Source organism: Ipomoea nil, unplaced genomic scaffold (assembly GCF_001879475.1).
Source record: "Ipomoea nil cultivar Tokyo-kokei standard unplaced genomic scaffold, Asagao_1.1 scaffold0436, whole genome shotgun sequence".
Taxonomy (NCBI): Eukaryota; Viridiplantae; Streptophyta; class Magnoliopsida; order Solanales; family Convolvulaceae; genus Ipomoea; species Ipomoea nil.
The window spans coordinates 718,186-739,822 of NW_017616864.1; the positions used below are offsets into that span (position 1 = coordinate 718,186).

General features: G+C 35.8%; 1 protein-coding gene across 2 annotated transcripts in view; it reads left to right on the forward strand.

Annotated features, from left to right (window-relative positions):
* Positions 1-21,637, forward strand: part of LOC109172857 (girdin-like) — a 104,165-nt gene that overhangs the window by 33,609 nt on the left and 48,919 nt on the right. Inside the window, exons 2-3 of one of the 2 annotated variants that reach the window (XM_019322100.1) lie at positions 1,595-1,720; positions 15,878-16,045. In XM_019322100.1, coding sequence (XP_019177645.1) covers positions 1,595-1,720; positions 15,878-16,045 — 294 coding nt within the window. Of the gene's footprint in view, positions 1-1,594; positions 1,721-15,877; positions 16,242-21,637 lie in introns of both variants that reach the window. The other variant, XR_002052798.1, reaches the window with a different exon arrangement.

A 21,637-nucleotide genomic window follows, 5' to 3' on the forward strand; every position in this document is an offset into this window, starting at 1 on the left:
GATTTTTATTGCCACATAAAAATATGAGTTTGGAAGAAGTGGCAGAGAGATACTTGCATGATCTCATTAATAGAAATCTAGTCCAAATTAATGAGCTAAGTACTGATGGCAAAGTCAAATTATGTAAGGTTCATGATAGAGTGCACGAGGTTTGTGTGAGAGAAGCTATTACGGGGAATACTTTGTGCATTATCAATGGCGACAATCATGCTTCAAAAGCTAGTCGGTGGTTAAGTTGTCAAACAAGTCATTGGCCAATCACTCAAGCAAGTTATGGGAACTGCACACTAGATAATATCCATTCTGTGCTCTACTTTGGTAAAGATGTATGCCATTCAAAATGCAGGTTGGTATACCCATGTTTGAAATTTCTAAAAGTATTGGATTTATCATTACTGAAATGCTCACAAGGAATGCCTAGTGAAATAACAGATTTGGTTAATTTGAGATACTTGGCTTTAAGTACTATTGGTTCTCTTTACAAGCTTCGATTTTTTAAGCTTAAAAATTTGCTTAGTCTCATAGTTTCTTCATGGATGGAAACATGTCCTTTACAAATGGGATGTAATATTTTGGATTTGCCACAATTGAGGCATTTGCATGTTGACTAGAGATGTTCACAATATCTCCCTTGCTTAGTAAAAAATAATCTACAAACTCTTTATTGGTTGAAAGTTGCTAGCTCCGACGAAAAACCAAACTTCGGAATGGTTCCAAGCCTAATGGAATTTGGGATTTACATTGAAGGCCAATTGGCGCCTAGCCCTCTAGGGAGCCTTGTCCATTTACATTCACTTGAGAAGTTGAAGTTTGAAGTAGGAATTGTCGAGTGCTTTTGTCTTCCAACAGGTTTTCCACCAAACCTTAAGAAGTTGACACTTCGTTATACTTATCTTCCATGGAAGGAGATGGACACAATTGGTAAGTTGCCGCACCTTGAGGTGCTGAAACTAAAAGATTTCGCCTTCTACGGCTCAACGTGGGAACCATCAGAGCAGGGATTTGGGGAATTAAAGACACTTCTCATTTCACGTTCAAATCTTGAACATTGGAATGCAAGTTCTAATCATTTCCCAGTTTTGGAGCGCTTAGTCTTAAAATATTGTTGGGAATTAAAACAAGTTCCAATTAATTTTGCAAATATTGGAACACTGAAGTTAATTGTGTTAGAATGTTGCTATTCATCTCTTGTGACTTCTGCAAAGTTGATTTCTTCTGTAAAGAAATTATTATTTGAGAGAAGGGCAGATTGTCCACTTCGTGTTTGCAAAATTGCAAGTAAGGTTTCTCTCTAATTCTTGTTCGTTATTTCAAAATATTAGTTTTTTGTCTTCTAATTCCACGTATTAATTTAATTAGTTATTATTTTTGTACACATTTTCAATTACTTTTCAAGGTTGAATTGCCAAATAATGAAAGCTTTGAAGTCGAAACTGTAGAAAACTCTGAAGAAGAATGCACAGGAAGCTCCAAGCTAAGGTTTCTCTCTAATTCTTGTTCATTATTTCAAAATATTACACAGTAGTTTTCTACCTTCTAATTCCACGTTAATTCAAGTATTTATTTTTGTACTTATTTTCAATTACTTTTCAAGGTTGAATTGCCAAATAATGAAGACTTTGAAGAGGAAACTGTAGAAAGCTCTGAAGAAGAAAATGTGGAAAGCTCTATAGAAGAAAGCGTGGAAAGCTCTAAAGAAGAAAGTGTGGGAAGCTCTAAGGTTTCTCTCTAATTCTTGTTCCTTAATTCAAAATATAAATTTTTATCTTCTAATTCAATGTATTAATTTAATTATTTATTTTTGTACTCATTTTCAATTATTTTTCAAGGTTGAATTGCCAAATAATGAAAGCTCTGAAGAAGTAGAAAGTGTGGAAAGCTCTAAAGAAGAAAGAGTGGGAAGGTCTAAAGAATTAAAGTGTTGAAAGCTCTCATCAAGAAAAGGTTAAAAGCTCGGAAGAGAGTGATGAAATATCTGAAGAAGAAGTTGTCGAAATCATTGAATGCATTCAAAGAATTGAATAGGAAATTGTTGTAATATCTAAGAAGAAATTGAGTGAGGAATTCTTTAATTCTGGGTTTATTATAAATTTATGAAAGCCAAAGTGTGTAAGTATATATCTATGAAATTTGTGGTTAAACTCCATATTATCTTTTGCACTTAATTGCCTATTACTTTCTAATTTTATTTATAGACTTCATTGCAATTTTATCTTTCAGCTTGTAGGTTCCTGGCTGATGTTCATAAGTTCATCATTGCTGAATAAGGCCGATTTGATGAGTGTTTATCATAGTCCAAATTACTTCAATTCTCTAAATGAGTGAACCAATATAAGATAATAACTAATAACTTGAATGTTTAAAAATTAAACTTAAACAATGTTGAATGCTTTGTTGTCTCAAGGACTATTTTACTGTACTATCCAAAAGGTGGTTATTGCAACAACAAATTAAAGGTGACATAAAGTATATAAAAGAATATAATGGCTTAAAGCCAAACTAGGAAGAGGAAAGTAAACAAATTCAGATAGAAATTAAATTGGCTATTTGGTATAAAGTATATCATCATGATGACTACTACTTCTTAGCTTCCCAATTGGACACCAAACATTTCTTATTATTTGTATTGTAAGCTTGTATGAAACTGTTTTCTTGTTTTCTTGTTTTCTTGGGGTAGTTGGTACTACAGTCTACAGGAGCCCTATGCAAAAAAAAAAAAACAAAAAAAAAAACAAAAAAAAAATACTCGTAAAATTTTATTTACGAGAAACTAAATATTTCATGTTTGTTGCATTTTAATTACATGTGACACTCTTGACCGTACCTTTGAATTATAGATCCGCCACGTTTCCTTCTCAATTGTCCTAAAAGTAGCTAATTTTACAAAACCTTTAGCAAAATTGACAAATATCGACGGAACAGTCTAGAAACTTAAAAGTCAAATGACTTTTATGTAATTTAAGTGGTTAGGTAAAGGGATAAGATAATTTATTCGATTGCTGGGAGGATAATTAAAGGGATGATAGAAGTCTTTAAAATTTTATATTTCTAGCCTACTCAGTCAAGTTTTAATAGTTATGTTTAAAATTGGATAAAATTAGTAATTTTGAGGATAATTGGGGAGAAAAATATGATGTGCTTATTATTGTGGGGAAAAAAGTAGACTAGATCACTATAAATTAAAGGTCAAAATTATCGTTTTCTAATCAAATATTTATTAAAGTGTACAAATAATTGGCAAGTTGGTAATGGTGACAAATCATGCATTTTATTCTAAGATTTTCTATTCATTCATAACAGAGAATGCAATAAAGGAATGCTACATATAATAATAATAATAATAATACTCACAACAACCATATATGCACTATTGTTTTTTTAATCTATCACTTGGCATTTTTTTTCTTTTTTCTTAGTATTTCTGCTGCAAGTTGGCATGTTATATAGCTAACATTTTATAGACCAGTTCTACAGATTACAAATGACTTTTTTTGATAAATAAAAAATTTGAATGGTGACAATTACATAGCTCTGCCTTGCCATTTCTACCATTAATAATTCTTTAAGAAAACATTAGGTGTTGTTTGGTGTTCTGCTATCATAAGGCTTTTGTTAGTTTTTATTGAGTTTGATCATTAATTGTGCACCTCCTCTAAAGCTAACTAAGTAATAGGTATATGATAATTTGGAATCAATCAATTCTAGCAATTCATTAGCAACAGTTTTCTTGTCAATTCATTTTATGAACATTTGATTTGCTTTGCGTTGGGAGCATGTCGATCGATGGTCGTGAACCTCTATTTAAATGGAATTTTAACCTTATTGGGATACTATTTGACCCAAAACTTCAAGAAAATTATTCAAGACACTTTTGGAGACTTTAACAACTTCAATCAATTAAGATTTCTTCAAATTTTACATCGCTACTCCATCAGTATTTAACAATTATGTCAGGGATAAAAATAGTTTTTTTTTTTTTTTTTTTTTTATTTTTTGCAAAATAAGAACTTAATTTTCATTATCAGCAAGTAAGACATCTAACATAAACCATGGCGGATCAGAAAGCCAACAATGGTAATCAGACAAAGAACCTGCCTCCCATATAATAATAGTCACACCAACCATATTGTTTTTTAATCAATCCCTTGGCATTTTTCTTGTGTTTCTACAGCAAGTTGGTATATTATATATATAGCTAACATTTTATAGACCAATTCTAAAGATTGCAAATGACTTTTGGTTGCTTTGACCATTTTTGAGAGAAGAAAGAATTAAACAGGAAATGAATTGTTTGTCAAAAAAAAAAAAAAAAAAAACAGGAAATGAATTGTAATTTGATAGGAAAAGAATAAGGTAAGAATAAAGTAGAAATTTAAATTACATTATTTGGTAGAGATGAATAGACTTATTAGGAATAAAAAGGGAATAAGTGATATAAACTAAACTGTCTTTGTCTTTTGTCTAATAATAATAATAATAATAATAATAATAATAATAATGAATTTGCGCTTGGTTGGTGTTCATGCTTGGTAAATTATACCATGAATCAGGGTGTACCTTGCATTGTAAACCTTGGTCCAAAAATAATTTTCAGATTATTATGTATTAGCAATTATCAAGTTATTTGTTTACATGTACAGAAACTGTTAACTCTATGTACATAATGTGTTAACTGAAAATATAAATTTTTTGTATCAGATTTACATTTGTTTACATGTACAGAAACTGTTAACTGTAGATACAGAATGTGATAATTGAAGGTTAAAATTTTTGTATTACAATTCACAATGAAATATGAACTCTGGTCCATGGTATAAGAATTGGGTGTGCTCTAGCTGCTTATAGCTTAGATCGGTCCTCTCCCTCTTTGTTTTTTGATTTTACGTCTTTGCCGGTTTTGGTGCAAGTCGTCTTTTTGTATGACTATCGAGGGTTTGCTGCCACCTTTTGATTCATCCATAAAGTCTGAAGTTTTCTGCTAAATAATAATAATAATAATAATAATAATAATAATAATAAATATATTCTTTTTTTTTTCCTTTCTTTTGTGTGGCTGGATTATAATTCATACGGTGGAGACTATGAATTGCAATCTATTGAATAACCAAACAATTTAGTATGGAATTACAATTCCATCCAACCGAACAATATAGTTTCTCATTTCATAGAATTACATTGGCATTGAATTTCAATTCACACCAACCAAACACCCCCAAAATACAATAGTTATTGTGACTGTGTTGACCACAGTCCAAGAACAACATCGTTTTGTTTAATTTTATTTTTTTTCACGCGCACATCTGCAACATTCATTTTTATAACTCATAATGTACATTATTCTAAAGCATAATGTACATTATTAGCAAAATTTAAACTTGATTAACTACCAAACAACCTCTTTTGCTTTCCATCAATCAAACAATGGAACATAAATTGTTCGCATGGAAAGCTTAGTTGGTCACAAGGGTGAAGTTTGAAAACAAAGACTCGGGATCAAGAAGTCTCACCAGCAGTAATGTCCTTTTGTTTAATGAAAGGAATGGCACCCGTTTCCTACCATTCCGCAAAAAGTAACTCTGTTATTTAGTCATTTTGTATATACTGTAGTTTCATTCGATATTTATACACTCAAATATGTGAAATGTTATTCAGTTTCATTTTATATACACTGTAGTTTCATTTCCACACAACTACAGTATCATTTTGATATAACTACAGTTTCGATGGTAATATACACTCAAATATGTGAAATTGTTATTCATTTTCATTTTGTATACACTGCAGTTTCATTTCAATACTACTACAGTTTCATTTCATTTCAATTGCAGTTTCACTTGATAATATAAAAATAATATGTGAGGAAGTGTCAGTTTAGATACATTGTAGTTTCAGTTGGTAATTAATATTCAAAAAATACACACTCCGTTAACTGTAACGCGCGCCGTTTCTTTAAGGGGGCGTTTGGTTCAAGCCATCTTATATTACTATACCTAGGTAATCTGAGTCTGGTAATGTTATATTACCTTGTTTGGTTCAAATTATGAGAATATCTAGTAATGTTATATTACCTGAAAGCTGATATGGCGGTAATGTTTCAAGATAATGTGATTACCCCCATTTTCTTAGGTAATCTTAGATTACCTTGAATTATTACAACTTTGCCCTTGTTAACTAATCTTTAAATAATAATAATAATAATAATAATAATAATAATAATAATAATAATAAAAATAATAATGAAATAAATATATGTTTATATAATCAAATATACATGTGTGTATATTTATATATATAATTTTTTTAATATTTAGGCATTGATATACATTCATAAATATAAATAAATAAATACACACACACACACATACATACATACATACATACATACATACATACATACATACATACATACATACATACATACATACATACATACATACATACATACATACATACATACATACATATATATATATATATATATATATATATATATATATATATATATATATATATATATATAATTGAGGATATTAGAGTAAATTGATCCATATAACTTAAAATATAACCTTGAACCAAACGAGGTAATATTATATTCCACAATCCAAACTAAACACATAGGGGCCGTTTGGTTCACGGAATGTCATATTACCTTAGGGAATGTTGGATTGCTGGGAATATTAGATTACTGGGAATGTTAGATTCCTGTGTTTGGTAAAAACTGAGATATATAATATAAACATGTTTGGTTGAAGTATTGTTATTTATGTTATAATGATTATTTTACTTTAATACCCTCAATATATTTTAATGCATTTCAATATTCCAATGCATAACCATGCAAAATTTGATATATATATATATATATATATATATATATATATATATATATATATATATATATAATTTTCATTCCTTCATCCGAAAAGTTGACTCGTGGCTTCATACATACAGATTCTTTAATTTCTACAAATTCAAATGTGGCTTCCACAAAGTTGATTTTTCATGTTAAGCAAAGTAAACTTAGCTTGCTTGCTTTAACCGAAAGGTTAATTTTGATTTTTGATTTTTTTTTTTTTAACTTTTCGGTAAAAAAACAAAGCAATGTGATGGGAAGTGAAGGGCAAAGTTAGTAAAATGCCAAGGGAATCTTCTAATACCTGAGAATTCTAAGGGAATCACATTCCCTTCAAAAGAGGGAAAAAGATGTTGTGGAGGGTAAATTTTATTCCATGGGAATGTTGCATAACTCCAACCAAACATAGGAATCTTATATAACCAACCAAATATAACCTTGGTTATCTTCGATAACCCGAAACAAACGCCCCCATAAGGTAATCTTACATTCCCAAAATCTCATATTACCTTCCGGTAGGTAATCCTATTACTTGGGGTAATCTAAGATTCCGTGAACCAAACGCCTCCTAAATGTAAAGAAACACGGCACCGTTTTTTACCGCGGTGCACATACACTGCGGTTGTCCATGATATAACGACTGGTACGACTACACTGAGATGCTCTAACGGGCTGGGATGTGAGAGGTCTTAGGTTGGGAATTCAACCTTTTTGGAAAAATGAAATCTTCTTCCTTGAAATTTAAAAATAAAAATCCAAAGATATCATCAATTGACTTCTGACTTGGTGATTGGGTATAGAACTGTAGACCTTAATTTCCACCATCTATGATAATTCATAAGAGCTCTCTCAATTCTCATCCTCGATCTCTGCTATACCAATTGAGTTTTAATTGGCATATATATTTTCTCTGGTCTACTTCATAAATTCAACAAATCGGACCATCTGATACGATATTACCCAAACCCAATTCACTGACTCCATCTTCATCAACCTAAGGTATGTTCCATACTTTCTCCAACATCACTCAATCCCTTTTTTGCTTTGATATATTTAGGTTTAGCATAATATTTTGCCCTCTCAGTTCCTTTACCTTTTGCTGCATATTTATTCACTAAATTCATCATATTTATCTCATTTTGATCGTGTGATCATTATGTATGAAAATAGTCATGAAGACTTGGGCTCTGGTGGTAGGCTCTGTTTGGCAGAGCTTATTTAGGAGTTTATAGCTTATTTTAAGCTATTAATAAGTTATAAGCTCTGTTTGGTAATGTTCCCAAAATAAGCTCCTAGCTTAAAATAAGAGCTTATTTTGGAACGTAACTTTTCAAAATAAGCTCCTAGCTTCCTAATTTTTTTCCATCTTTATCCTTATTATTTTAAAGAAATGACATAATTTACCCTTCCCAATTAAAACTATTTTCTCTACTCCTTCATCCGCAACTTTTGCCACAAATATTATTATTATTATTATTATTATTATTATTATTATTATTATTATTATTATTATTAGATTTGCAACAATATTGTTACTTCATTATGAGATGCTAGATCATGATTATGCAAATAGTTTTATTTCAAAATGTTATTTTTTTAAAGACAAAATGTTAAATTTTAATATGTAAACAAACTAATTTAAATTTTATGAAGATGTCTTTTTTAGTCTTTTTACATTTATCAACTTATCAAAAAGCTAATTTTACCAAACACTTTCAATCTTAACAGCTAGCTTAACAGCCTTCAGTTTTCAACTCCGAGCTTATAGCTTTTCAGCTAGGTTTGCCAAAGAGAGCCGTAGAATGATGGTTATTAAAGCGGTTATAATTGCGAAAGATGCATTTGTGTAAAATTTATTAATTTTGACCTGGATTTTTAATTGTGTGTTCACTGTGTATGAAAATATTCATGAAGACTTTACACACACACAGATATATATAGTTTATAAGCATTTATGTTGACGCTTGTGTGCATTTATGTTGGTTTGCATAATCTAACGAGAGAATGGGGTTCTCATTTCTTATATATATAGAAGTTTGCTCAAATGCGACTGAGCTTTCCGGTGCAGCTGCTTGAAAAATGCACCAATAGTGTTAGGAAAATGCACAACAATGAAATGCACAAATACACCAAAAATACACACAACACACCCAAAATAATGCATCATAACTCTACACACATAATTGTGTATTTCCGAACACTGTGTGGTGCTTTTATGCATACCTAATGTTTCATTTTTTGGTGATGCGTACCTAATGGTGCATATATACTTGGGCCGGTTTCTCGGGCTTTTTTTTAATAGGACCGGGACTGGCCTCGTACAAACCAGTTTCGGTCTGGACTAGGGGCTAGCTCGGTGAACCCTAGGCCCAGTTTTTTTTGGGCCGGTTCAAGACCTAACCAGTCTTGAACTGGCCCGTGGCCACCTCTAATATATAATTATATATACCTTTAAATAGCCCTCAGTGTACAAACAAATTAAAAACTGGTAATGATAACAAACTTTGCATTTTCTGTTGAATCACATGAAGTTTAGAAACTAGCTAGCTAAAAGATGCAATGATTTTACTTATTTTTGCTTAGGTACTGTAAATCAGCATATTTATTTGATTTTAACCCATCTTGCATGCACCATCCATCTCTGTTGTAATCATTCCATTTATTGCTCAATAATTGAGACTAATAACTTTGATATGAGTTCCAGAAACACTTTAGAGAAGTTCATTCAATGGATTTTGATGCTGTAACCACTCTAATCGAAATAGTAGAACAAGACCTTGTGGAGCCAGAACTACTTTCGATTTTTGATGCCAGAGGACTGAAGGAGGTGCAGCTTCAAAGGATCGAGTTGCTGTCTATCAACCTCTGCTTCCTTCAAGCCTGTTTGGAGGACTGTAAGACAAAAATGAATGACGGGGACACCTGGGCTAAGATACTGTATGAAGAAGTCCGAGATAAAGTTGCTAAAATATATGAAAATTACAAAATAAAATCTAAACTGAGCAATGTATATGCGGAAGCTAAATGGGGATATGAAGTTGATGAGTGTTAGGAATATAGCGGAATATTGCGAAAGCGAAGAATCGAAAATTGAGAATTATAGAAGTTAAATAATATAAATAGGGAAAAATATATAAATGACAAATAAATAAATGGCAAAGGGAAAATATAGAATATATATATATATATTAATCTCTTGAAAGAGAAAACAAAGAAATATATATATATATATATATATATATATATATATATATATATATATATGCTACGTACGTGAAAGAAAGGAAGGAGAAGAATGAATTCAAAATTGATGTTGATTGATGATTTTTACAAAGAAAATATCCTACACTATTTATACACTACAAAAAGAGATATTTGCGCCAAGAGCACAGGCTACGTGTGGAGATAAAACGGCAATAGTACAATACGTGAATGATGGAAGAAAACATGCATGTAAGTGGTCTTCATGCTTAAATTTGAGCCACACAATTAATTTTTTTCTAACAATCTCCACCTTGGATCAAATCCACCGTGAAATTAACAACCGAAACAGCCGACTAAACTCAAGTATTGCTTGAACTTAGTAATAGGAAGAACTTCAGAATAGCAGAGGATGGATCACCATCAACTTCCTATGCGACTGAAAGAGCATAGGCAACCATGTTGGTTTCATCATCACTAGCATACCTAGCAGGTTTCTTGATTGTCCTCCTAGGCCGATCCATAGCAATGGAATACTCTCGTAGTGGCTCGACGAGAGGTGCGGTGCTAGTAGATGCATCATCTTTAGTATTACCATCAACAGTAGTAACACTATCAATAGGCCTGAATTCAAACTCCACCTTCTCACCAGTACTCTGTGTCTCATCTGTACTGGGAACTTTTCCAGAAGAAAGTAGTGCATTTTCATCAAAAGTGATATCTCGACTCAGAATGATTTTCTGAGAATCAGGAGACCATAGACGATACCCTTTTGACTCAGAGGCATAACCAAGGAAAATGCATTTGACAGCTCTCGGGTTTAATTTACCCGTACTGGAATGAGCATAAGCAGGACATCCAAAAACTCTTAAGATAGAGTAATCAACAGGATTACCTGACCAAACTTCCTCTGGAATTTTGAAATCAAGGGATGAATGTGGAGATCTATTTACCAAATAGCAAGCAATAAAAACGGCCTCGGCCCAAAAATCACGCCGTTTCCATAACCCAGCATTAGAGAGCATACAACGAGCTCTTTCCAATAGAGTCCTGTTCAAACGTTCGACAACACCATTTTGCTGGGGTTTACCAGGCAAGGTCTTGTGCCTGGCGATTCCATTTGCCGCACAGAAGTCATTGAAATCTGACTCACAGAACTCCAAGCCATTGTCTGTCCTGAGCTTCTTGACCTTTTTCCCTGTCTGAGTCTCAACAAGTATTTTCCATTTTTTGAAAATAGGAAAAGCCTGATTTTTGTGTTTCAAGAAATAGACCCAAACCTTACGGGAAAAGTCATCAATAATAGACATGAAATATCTACAGCCTCCCATAGACTGGAATTTAGTCGGTCCCCATAAATCGGAATGTATATATTCCAATACATCTTTGGTACGGTGTGTAGCAGTAGAGAAACTAACCCTCTTTTGTTTCCCAAAAATACAATGCTCACAAAATTGTAATTTACCCGTACCTGAATCACCAAGGAGACCTTTCTTGCTCAGGAGATGCATGCCTTTCTCACTCATATGCCCCAGACACATATGCCATAATTGAGTGAGATCCGCATCAGACATCGATGAGGATACCGCTACTGAACCCGTCACAGTACTGCCATGCAAGACATACAAGCTTCCAGAACGAGAAGCTTTCATACGAATAAGAGAGCCTTTTATGACCTTCAAAACTCCACCTTCAGCTGTGTACTTGCACCCCAAAGATTCCAAGGTGCCCAATGATATCAGATTGCGTTTCAAATCAGGAATATACCGAACATTGGTAAGAGTCCTGACAACGTTATCATGAGTTTTAATCTGAACACTTCCAATTCCACTAACCTTGCATTGGGTATCATTACCCAGCAAGACAACTCCACCATCAACCGGTTCCAGAGAGATGAACCAATCTTTGTGGGGACACATGTGGAATGTACAACCAGAGTCCAAAATCCACTCGGTTTCACTCCGTTTCTCACCGGAGCTAACAGATAACAACACATCACCATCTGAATCACTTTCAACAACACTAGCTTCAGCGGACTTCTTTTCTCTCTCTTGCTTGTTTTTCAACTTGAAGCATTCAGTCACATCATGACCATGCTTCTTGCAGTACTTACAGGATTTGTTGGACTTATGTCCTTTGGACTTGGATCTGGAATTTTTATTGCTACTCCCTGATTCAAGTGAACGACCCCTTACAGTCAAGCCTTCACCTTTGTCCTCAGACTTAATTTCAAAGTCAAACTTTTCTTTGGACAATAGGTTTGACTTAACACTGTCGAAAGTAAGGGTATCACTACTATTACCATACAACATAATTTCTTTGAAATGCGTGTATGATCTAGGGAGAGAGACAAGCAATAAAACAGCGCGATCCTCATCTTCAATTATAACATCAATATTTTCCAAGTCCAATAAAATTGAATTGAATTCATCCAAGTGAGATTTAATAGAAGTACCTTCCGTCATACGGATTGTGTACAGACGCTCCTTCAGGCGTAGCGTGTTCGCCAGAGTTTTGGCCATGTAAAGCGTATCCAACTTGGACCATAAATCTGACGCAGTCGTCTCACTTAACACCTCATGTAGAACCTCTTTAGACAGGCACAAAAGAATGGTTGAACGTGCCTTGTCATCCAGATCTTCCCAATCTTCATTTGTCATTGTAGCCGGTTTCTTCTTCTTCCCAGCTAGCGCTTTCTTCAAACCGTTCTGGGTTAGAACGGCTTCCATCTGAACCTTCCAGATAGAAAAGCTAATTTTCCCGTCGAACTTCTCGATATCGAACTTAGTAACCGTCGACATCTTTGAAAATAATTCTCAATTAAACTTGGCTCTGATACCACTTGTTAGGAATATAGCGGAATATTGCGAAAGCGAAGAATCGAAAATTGAGAATTATAGAAGTTAAATAATATAAATAGGGAAAAATATATAAATGACAAATAAATAAATGGCAAAGGGAAAATATAGAATATATATATATATATATTAATCTCTTGAAAGAGAAAACAAAGAAATATATATATATATATATATATATATATATATATATATATATATATATATATATATGCTACGTACGTGAAAGAAAGGAAGGAGAAGAATGAATTCAAAATTGATGTTGATTGATGATTTTTACAAAGCAAATATCCTACACTATTTATACACTACAAAAAGAGATATTTGCGCCAAGAGCACAGGCTACGTGTGGAGATAAAACGGCAATAGTACAATACGTGAATGATGGAAGAAAACATGCATGTAAGTGGTCTTCATGCTTAAATTTGAGCCACACAATTAATTTTTTTCTAACAATGAGCGTTGTCAACGTCTCCATAGAATCTTGGATCATATGGTAGCAGATTTTGAGGAAGTTGCAAAATGGATCCTGGAGGGAAAACAAAGAACTGCTTTAGAGCTGGGGGAACAGAACATCACGGGGGTCACGATTTGGGATACATACCAAAATGCTTTAGAGCCTCAGAATGAAGTGATTATAGGATTCCACAGTGATATAGAGACAATAATTAAACGGCTCTGTTATTCACACTTGATGAGATCAGTTTTCACCATTTTTAGGAATAGTAACATTGAACAGTTTCGGAAATATGAAGAAAATTATCCCACTCGTTGGGGATATTGTCACAATCCAGAGCAGAAATTACAAGTTATCCCACTCGTCGGGGAAGGAGGCATAGGAAAAACTACATTGGCCAAAAGAGTTTATGGAAATCCAATTACTATTGCTTGTTTTCAAATTCGAGCATGGGTAGTTGTGTCTCAGGTTCATAACCTCAAAGATATGCTCATTGGTGTATTACGTTGTATTTCACCAATAACAAGTGAAATATACGACCTAGACGATGCTCAAATAGCTGAGCAATTATGCAGAATTTTGATGGGCTAGAAGTATTTAATTTATTTGGATGACATATGGACCACTGCTGCATGGCATGCTATCCAAAGATGTTTTCCAGAGAACTTTAACGGAAGCCGTATCTTAGTAACTACTAGGTTCATAAAGGTGGCTGAATACTTAAGCACAAATCCCTACCATGTGGCCTATCAAACTTTAAAGGATCGTTGGGAATTAGTTTCGAGGAAAGTGTTTGGGCAAAGCCAATGCGTTCCCAGGGAATATGAGTTAATTGGTAAACGCATCGTTCTTGGTTGCAGTGGATTACCACTAGCAGTTGTTGTGATTGCTGGACTTTTGGCAACAGCAAAAGAGTCTCTAGAAATATGGAAATATGTTGCAGAAACTTTGGATGGAGTTGATACATATAATTATAACAACAGAATTTCAAAAATACTTTCATTGAGCTACAACTACTTACCTAGTCACTTGAAACCTTGCTTTCATTATTTTGGTGTGTTTCCTGAAGACAACATCATTCCTGTTAAGAGACTAATTAACTTATGGGTTGCGGAGGGATTTGTAATGCCACATCAAAATATGAGTTTGGAAGAAGTGGCAGAGAGTTACTTGGATGATCTCATTAACAGAAATCTAGTTCAAATTAATGAGTTGAGTATTGACGACAAAGTTAAATCATGTCAGGTTCATGATCGAGTGCATGAGGTTTGTGTGCGAGAAGCAATAAAGGGGAATGATTTGTGCATTATCAATGACAATCATGCTCCAAAAACTCGCCGTTGGTTAAGCTGTCAAACAACTCATTGGCCAATCACTAGAGCGAGTTATGACAATTGCGGTCCTGGTGAAATCCATTCTGTTCTCTGCTTTGGTAAAGATGTCTACCACTCAAAATGCAGGTTGGTATACCCATGTTTGAAATTGCTAAGAGTATTGGATTTATCATTATTTAAATGCTCACAAGGCATACCTCGTGAAATAACAGACTTAATTGATTTGAGATAGTTGACTTTAAGTACCATTGGTTCTCTTGACAAGCTTCAATTTTTCAAGCTTAAAAATTTGCAAACTCTCATAGTTACTTCGTGGATCGAAAAATGTCCTTTGCAATTGCCATGTGATATTTTGGGTTTGCAACATTTAAGACATTTGCATGTTGACAAGAGATGTTCACAATATCTCCCTTGCTTAGTCAAAAAAAAATCTAAAAACTCTTTATTGGTTGAAAGTTGCTAACTCTGACAAAAAACCAAACTTCAAAATGGTTCCAAACCTAAAGGAACTTGGGATTTACATTGAAGGCCAACTGACGCCTAGCTCTTTACTGAACCTTGTGTATTTACATCTACATGAGAAGTTGAAGTTTGATGTAGGAAGAGTCGAGCGCTTTTATCTTCCAATTGGTTTTCCACCAAACCTTAAGAAGTTGACACTTCGTTATACTTATCTTCCATGGAAAGAGATGGACACAATTGGCAAGTTGCCACACCTTGAGGTGCTTAAACTAAAAGATTTCGCATTCTATGGCTCAAAGTGGGAACCATCAAAGCAGGGCTTTTGGGAATTAAAGGCACTTCTCATTTCACGTTCAAATCTCAAATATTGGAATGCAAATTCTAATCATTTCCCAGTTTTGGAGCGCTTGGTCTTAAGATATTGTTGGGAATTGAAACAAGTTCCAATTAATTTTGCAAATATTGGAACACTGAAGTTAATTGTGTTAGAAAGTTGTTATTCTTCTCTTGTGACTTCTGCAATGCAGATTTCCTCTGCAAAGAAGTTATTGTTTGAGGGAATGACAGATTGTCCACTTCGTGTGCGTGAAGTTAGAACTAAGGTTTCTCTCTAATTCTTGTTCATTATTTCAAAATATTAGTTTACTGCCTTCTAATTCCATGTATTAATTTATTTGTTTATTTTTGTTCTCATTTCCAATTACTTTTTAAGGTTGAATGGCCAAATAATGAAAGCTCTGAAGAAGAAATTGTAGAAAACTCTAAAGAAGAAAGTGTGGATAGATTTGAAGAAGAAAGTGTGAAAAGCTCTAAAGAAAGAGTGGAAAGCTCTGAAGAAGAAAGTGTGGAAAGCTCTAAAGAAGAAAGTGTGGGAAGCTCTAAAGAATTAAGTGTTGGAAGCTCTGATCAAGTAAGGTTGAATGCTCGGAAGAGTGTGAGGAAATATCTGAAGAAAAAGGTGTCAAAATCTTTGAATGCATTAAAACATTTGAAGAGGAAAGTATTGTAAGCTCTTAGAAGAAATGAATTGAGGAATTTGTTAATTTTGGGCTTAATATGAACTTATGAAAGCCAATGTATGTATATATCTATGAAACTTATACTTGAACTCCATATTATCTTTTTGGGATTGCCAATTACTCTCTAGTTTTGTTTAAAGATTTCATTCCAACTTTAGTTCATCAACTATTACATTTGCATTTCCAATCATCTACTCCAAAATCAATAAAAACTTTCCACTTTACTCCTAGTCAGGTACTAAATCTGGCACTAAATTTTGGTCTCGCTAGACTAAAGGTGACAAGTTTTCAAAGTCATTAGGTATTAAAGGTGATTGATTTTTTAGTCGTCTAATAAGGGACTAAAATAGGAATCCATTACTAAGGAAAGTGGAAAGACAAGGCTCTAGAGTCTGGACTAGAAGGACAACTTTTTTTGTCGAGCGCCAGGTAACCAATAGCCAGATTGTGCTCCGGCAAATACGGAGTTTAGCTTCTATCAAATCCCATTTTGGGGAGCACTGCCAATGCCTATTGTTTCATTCACATGGTTTGCAATTGAGAACAGAAGGAGCATTTTCTCCTATTTGCTTTGACTCTGATGCATGTGGTGTTTTAATGCCAAAACTGGTAAATACTTTTAGATGGTTTTTGCTAATTGTTAACTGTAGTTAACAAATATACAAATGACCATTTTTTCTTCCACCTGGGAGCCATTAGCTAGCCATAAGAACTTTAGTTCCTTTCTTCCCAAACCTTTTTTCTGCATTTAAGACATAATAAGATTTGACACACGCGTATAATGTATCATTGCATAGACCAGTCATTTTAATTCATACTTGATTCTTTTTCTTCATTAAATTATATTTATCAGTAATTAAGGATTTGTTACCTGCATTACTCAAAAACTCTTGTGTAGCTAGAAAGAGAGGATATCAACCAATGTGTTTGTTCTATTTTCTGTGTGTTCTCCTTCACTGCTATACATAGATATATATACTACTACAATGGACAATTTTACAACTCTTCACTTCCTAGCCTATTTATTTCTATGCCTTTCCATCTTCTATAACAGTTTATATCTAACACTCCCCCTCAAGCTGGAGCATAGATATTAATCATGCCTAGCTTGTTACAAATATACTCAACCCTGTCCCTGCTAAGCCCTTTGGTGAACACATCAGCTAGTTGATTGCCGCTACGAATATGAGCCATGGAAATGAGGCCTTGTTGAATCTTTTCATGCACAAAGTGACAATCTACCTCAATATGCTTGGTACGCTCATGGAACACTGGATTGTTTGAAATGTGTATTGCTGCTTGATTATCACACCATAAACGTATGGGCTTCATCACTTCCACACCAACCTCCTTCAACATATTGTGCACCCAAGTTATTTCACACGTCACATGAGCCATCGCCCTATACTCAGATTCTGCACTGGACCGAGCCACAACAGTCTGTTTCTTGCTTTTCCAAGAAACCAAATTACCTCCTACGAACACACAATACCCTGTTGTAGACTTCCTGTCACTTAACGAACCTGCCCAATCAGCATCCGAAAATGCCTCAACTCTCGCATGTCCATGATCAGCATATAGAATGCCTTTACCTGGTGCATTCTTGAGATACTTTACAATTCGAACTGCTGCCTCCCAATGAGTTCGCATGGGTGCTTGCATGAACTGACTTACCACACTGACTGGAAAAGCAATATCAGGACGCGAAATGGTGAGATAATTCAACTTTCCCACCAACTTCCTATATCTTTCTGGAGAATCAAAAGCCTCCCCCTCACTAGCCACAAGTCTCACACCCTGCTCCATAGGGGTCTCACATGGTTTTTGTAACACCCCGTGTTACGGCCCCTAAAACCATTTAATCAATTAATCAGTAACCCAAGAGAAAGAATAAATTATAATTATTTAGGGAAAAAGGCCCACCATAGTCCATGAGCCCTCATGTATAAACCCAACCCCTAAACCCAATCCTTAGTTCCAAAAGGAATAGAATTAGCAAGCCTATAATATTAGTTCCTAATTAGGACTCCTAAATATATATATATAGGGGACTTAAGAGGCACCTAGAACTCCCCACAAGATTAACGCCCACCACCCCAAAAAGAGCTCCAAGAATCCCCTTAGGAGAAATCAAGAAAGCAAGGAAGCTTAAAGAAAGATCCTTCATAGCCAAGGAATTAATTAAGGCTAAGAGGTAACCCATGTCTCAACAAAACCTATTTTCATAGCTATGATTCCCCCTTAGGGTTTCCCCCATATTGTTGTGTTTGGCAAGTTATGATGATTATTGTTGATGTTTGATGTGATGATTCCATGAGGGATCTTGATAATCTTGATATTGGGAGATTCTTGATAATCATGGAGTTCTTGATGATTAATTGCTATCCTTGATGATTATGTGTTGTTCCTACCGAATCTTGCAATTAGAAGATGAATCGTATGCTTGTTTGTTATAAAAGTGATTAGAACCCTAGGTTGTACCGTATGCCTTGATTCTTGGTTTATTGGGTGGGAAATCGCATGTTGGGAGTTGATTATGTTACAAAAGCATGATAGGTTATGTGGCATTCGTTTCTCGTATTTGATCCGTTAATTGTCTACGTGTTGCCGTTAATTACGTTGTAAAGTGTCTAAAGCATGGTTTCGGGTTCCACAACGGTTCCCGGGGTGAAATTGTGTGTTAAGAGTCAGTGGGGGGTAGGTGGGGGTAGGGGACCCGCCACCTACCCGCGGTCTAATTGGGCAACACCGGCAGCGGGCAGCCGGCGGGCGGGCAGCTGCCCGCCGGGCACCCGCTGCCCGGAATAGTTGCCGCCGGCGGGCAGCCGACGGGTGAGCCTTCACCCACCGGCTACCCGCTGGTTTACACCCTCCCTCGGGTTTCTGGCTCCCCCGTTTGATGTTTCCCCGATCCCCGTGGTGTCCCAACGGACCCCGTTTATCGTGCGTATGTCTAGTTTGATGTTTCGGGTACCGTTCGTAGGTTTGTGAGTCTACTATAATGCATGCTAGTTGAATTGGTACCCGGTTGGCCTAGGTGGGAGAAGTATGAACCCCTTAGGACTGTTCTTAGCATGTGATGGATCACGCATAGGTTTGTTATACGTTTATTCCCCTTCCCAACGTGTAATGTGGGTTGTATGTGCTTGCTATGTGTTATGTGCGCGTGTTGCCCCAATTCGGTTGCGATCGGATTGGTTATCCTGAGCTGCGGTTCAGAAGCCGGCTACAGTCAGATGGGAATTCCTGGCTGCAGTCGGGTGACGGCATCCTGGGCTGCGGTCCAGAAGCTGGTCGTAGTCAGATGGGAATTCCTGGCTGCAATCAGATGACATTTTCCTGAGCTGCGGTTCAGAGGCTGGCTGTAGTCAGATGGGAATTCCTGGCTACAGTCAGATGACACACTCTCTTGGGCTGCGGTCCACCGTTTGGTTGCGATCAAACATTATGATGAGCTGCGGTTCATCGGTCGGTTGCGATCGACCTCCCCGTGTTGCGATACGGGGCATGGTGCTGCGGGACTGTGTCAGAGCTATATGCGCTGACCCTCATGTATGGGCATGCGATCGGTCCTGTGGCGCCAACAATGTGCGTTATGTGTGTGATATGGACGAGTTGTGACTATGAATGCCTTGGGATGTGGCTATGGGAGTTATATTGGGGACTGTTTATGATGGGTTGTGATTATTGTTTATGCTTCGCCTTATCTGCCTTATCTATTGTGAACTGCATATGCTCGTTATAACTATTGCTTGTGTCTGACCTTAACTGTCGAGTCATTCCCGGTTTTAAGAGCTAGAGTTCGTAGGATATATCTTCATGCTCAAAATGGTTTTCATATATCTATATATATATTGCTATATGTATTGTATTTCAACGCGTTGGAGTGGGTTACCAGCATCTCTCGCTGAACAGATATATTTGGCTTTCAGGAACAGAGGACTAGAGCACTGGAGCGCGCTAGAATTGGAGCATAAAAGTAGAGTAGTTTCCCTTTCGGCCTGCGTGCCATATTATGCATTATGTTTCAATGGATATTAGTTAGACCGCCTGTGCACCTGGGTTCTCTAGCCCGGGTGTGGCATAGCACCCCATACACTTATGAGATACTTGGGATGTAATGAGATATTGCCTTTATTATTTAAGTTTAAAATGTCTTGAAAATCTGGGGTGTTACAGTTTTGATCCCAACAACCCAGTATCATCAAGCAGATCTAGCACATATTTCCTTTGGGAGAGAAATATTCCTTTCCGAGAGCGAGCAACTTCAATCCCTAAAAAATACTTCAACACTCCCAAATCTTTCGTGTGAAACTTTTCTTTGAGGAAAGATTTAAGAGCCTCAATACCTACTGCATCATTACCTGTGATTACTATATCATCAACATAAACTATCAAGAGAATGCACCCATCATTAGTATGCTTGAAAAAGATAGTATGATCACACTGACTCCTTTGCATACCAAACTCCATAATCACACTACTAAACCTCCCAAACCAAGCTCGTGGAGATTGCTTCAGGCCATATAGAGACTTTTTCAATTTACACACACTTCCAGACTCCCCCTGAGCAACAACCCCGGAGGTTGCTCCATGTAGACTTCCTCAACCAAATCGCCATGCAAAAAGGCATTTTTGACATCTAGCTGATACAGAGGCCAATGGTTAGACGCAGCTAAGGAAATAAAGATACGAACTGAAGCTATCTTAGCTACCGGGGAGAAAGTTTCTGTATAATCAACACCATAAGTTTGTGTATATCCCTTTGCTACTAGACGAGCTTTAAGTCTAGCCACAGACCCATCAGGGTTCATTTTCACAACATAAACCCACTTGCAACCAACTGCGGTCTTACCGTCCGGGAGGGGTACCAAATCGCAAGTATGGTTGTCTTCAAGAGCAGTCATCTCCTCCTCCATTGCCTGTCTCCACCCATCATGTGCTAAAGCCTGACTCAAAGTGTTTGGAACTGACATAGAATCTAAACGTGATACAAAGGTGCGAGATGACAACGGCAAATGATTATAAGACACAAAAGATGAAATAGGGTTCTGACAACGGCGTTTACCTTTACGAAGGGCAATGGGAAGATCCGGATCATTTGACGAAGATTCTGGTAAGGAAGAAGTATTCACTTGTGGTTCGGGTGGTGCCACTTCATCTCTCGGTCGCCGAGTATAAACCTGTGTAATCGGGGGTCTAGAAACAGACTCGACAGGTATGGTAATAGTATATGTAAGAAAGTCATTGTCTTGAGTAGACCCATACCCAGACGACCCAACACTCCCTGTGAACACCATGTTTTCAAAGAAAGTAACATCAGCTGACACTAAATACCACCCCAAGTCAGGTGAATAGCATCTATAACCCTTCTGAGTATGCGAGTATCCCAGGAATATACATTTAAGAGATTTTGGATCAAGTTTTCGGCGTTGAGGACGAACATCCTGGAC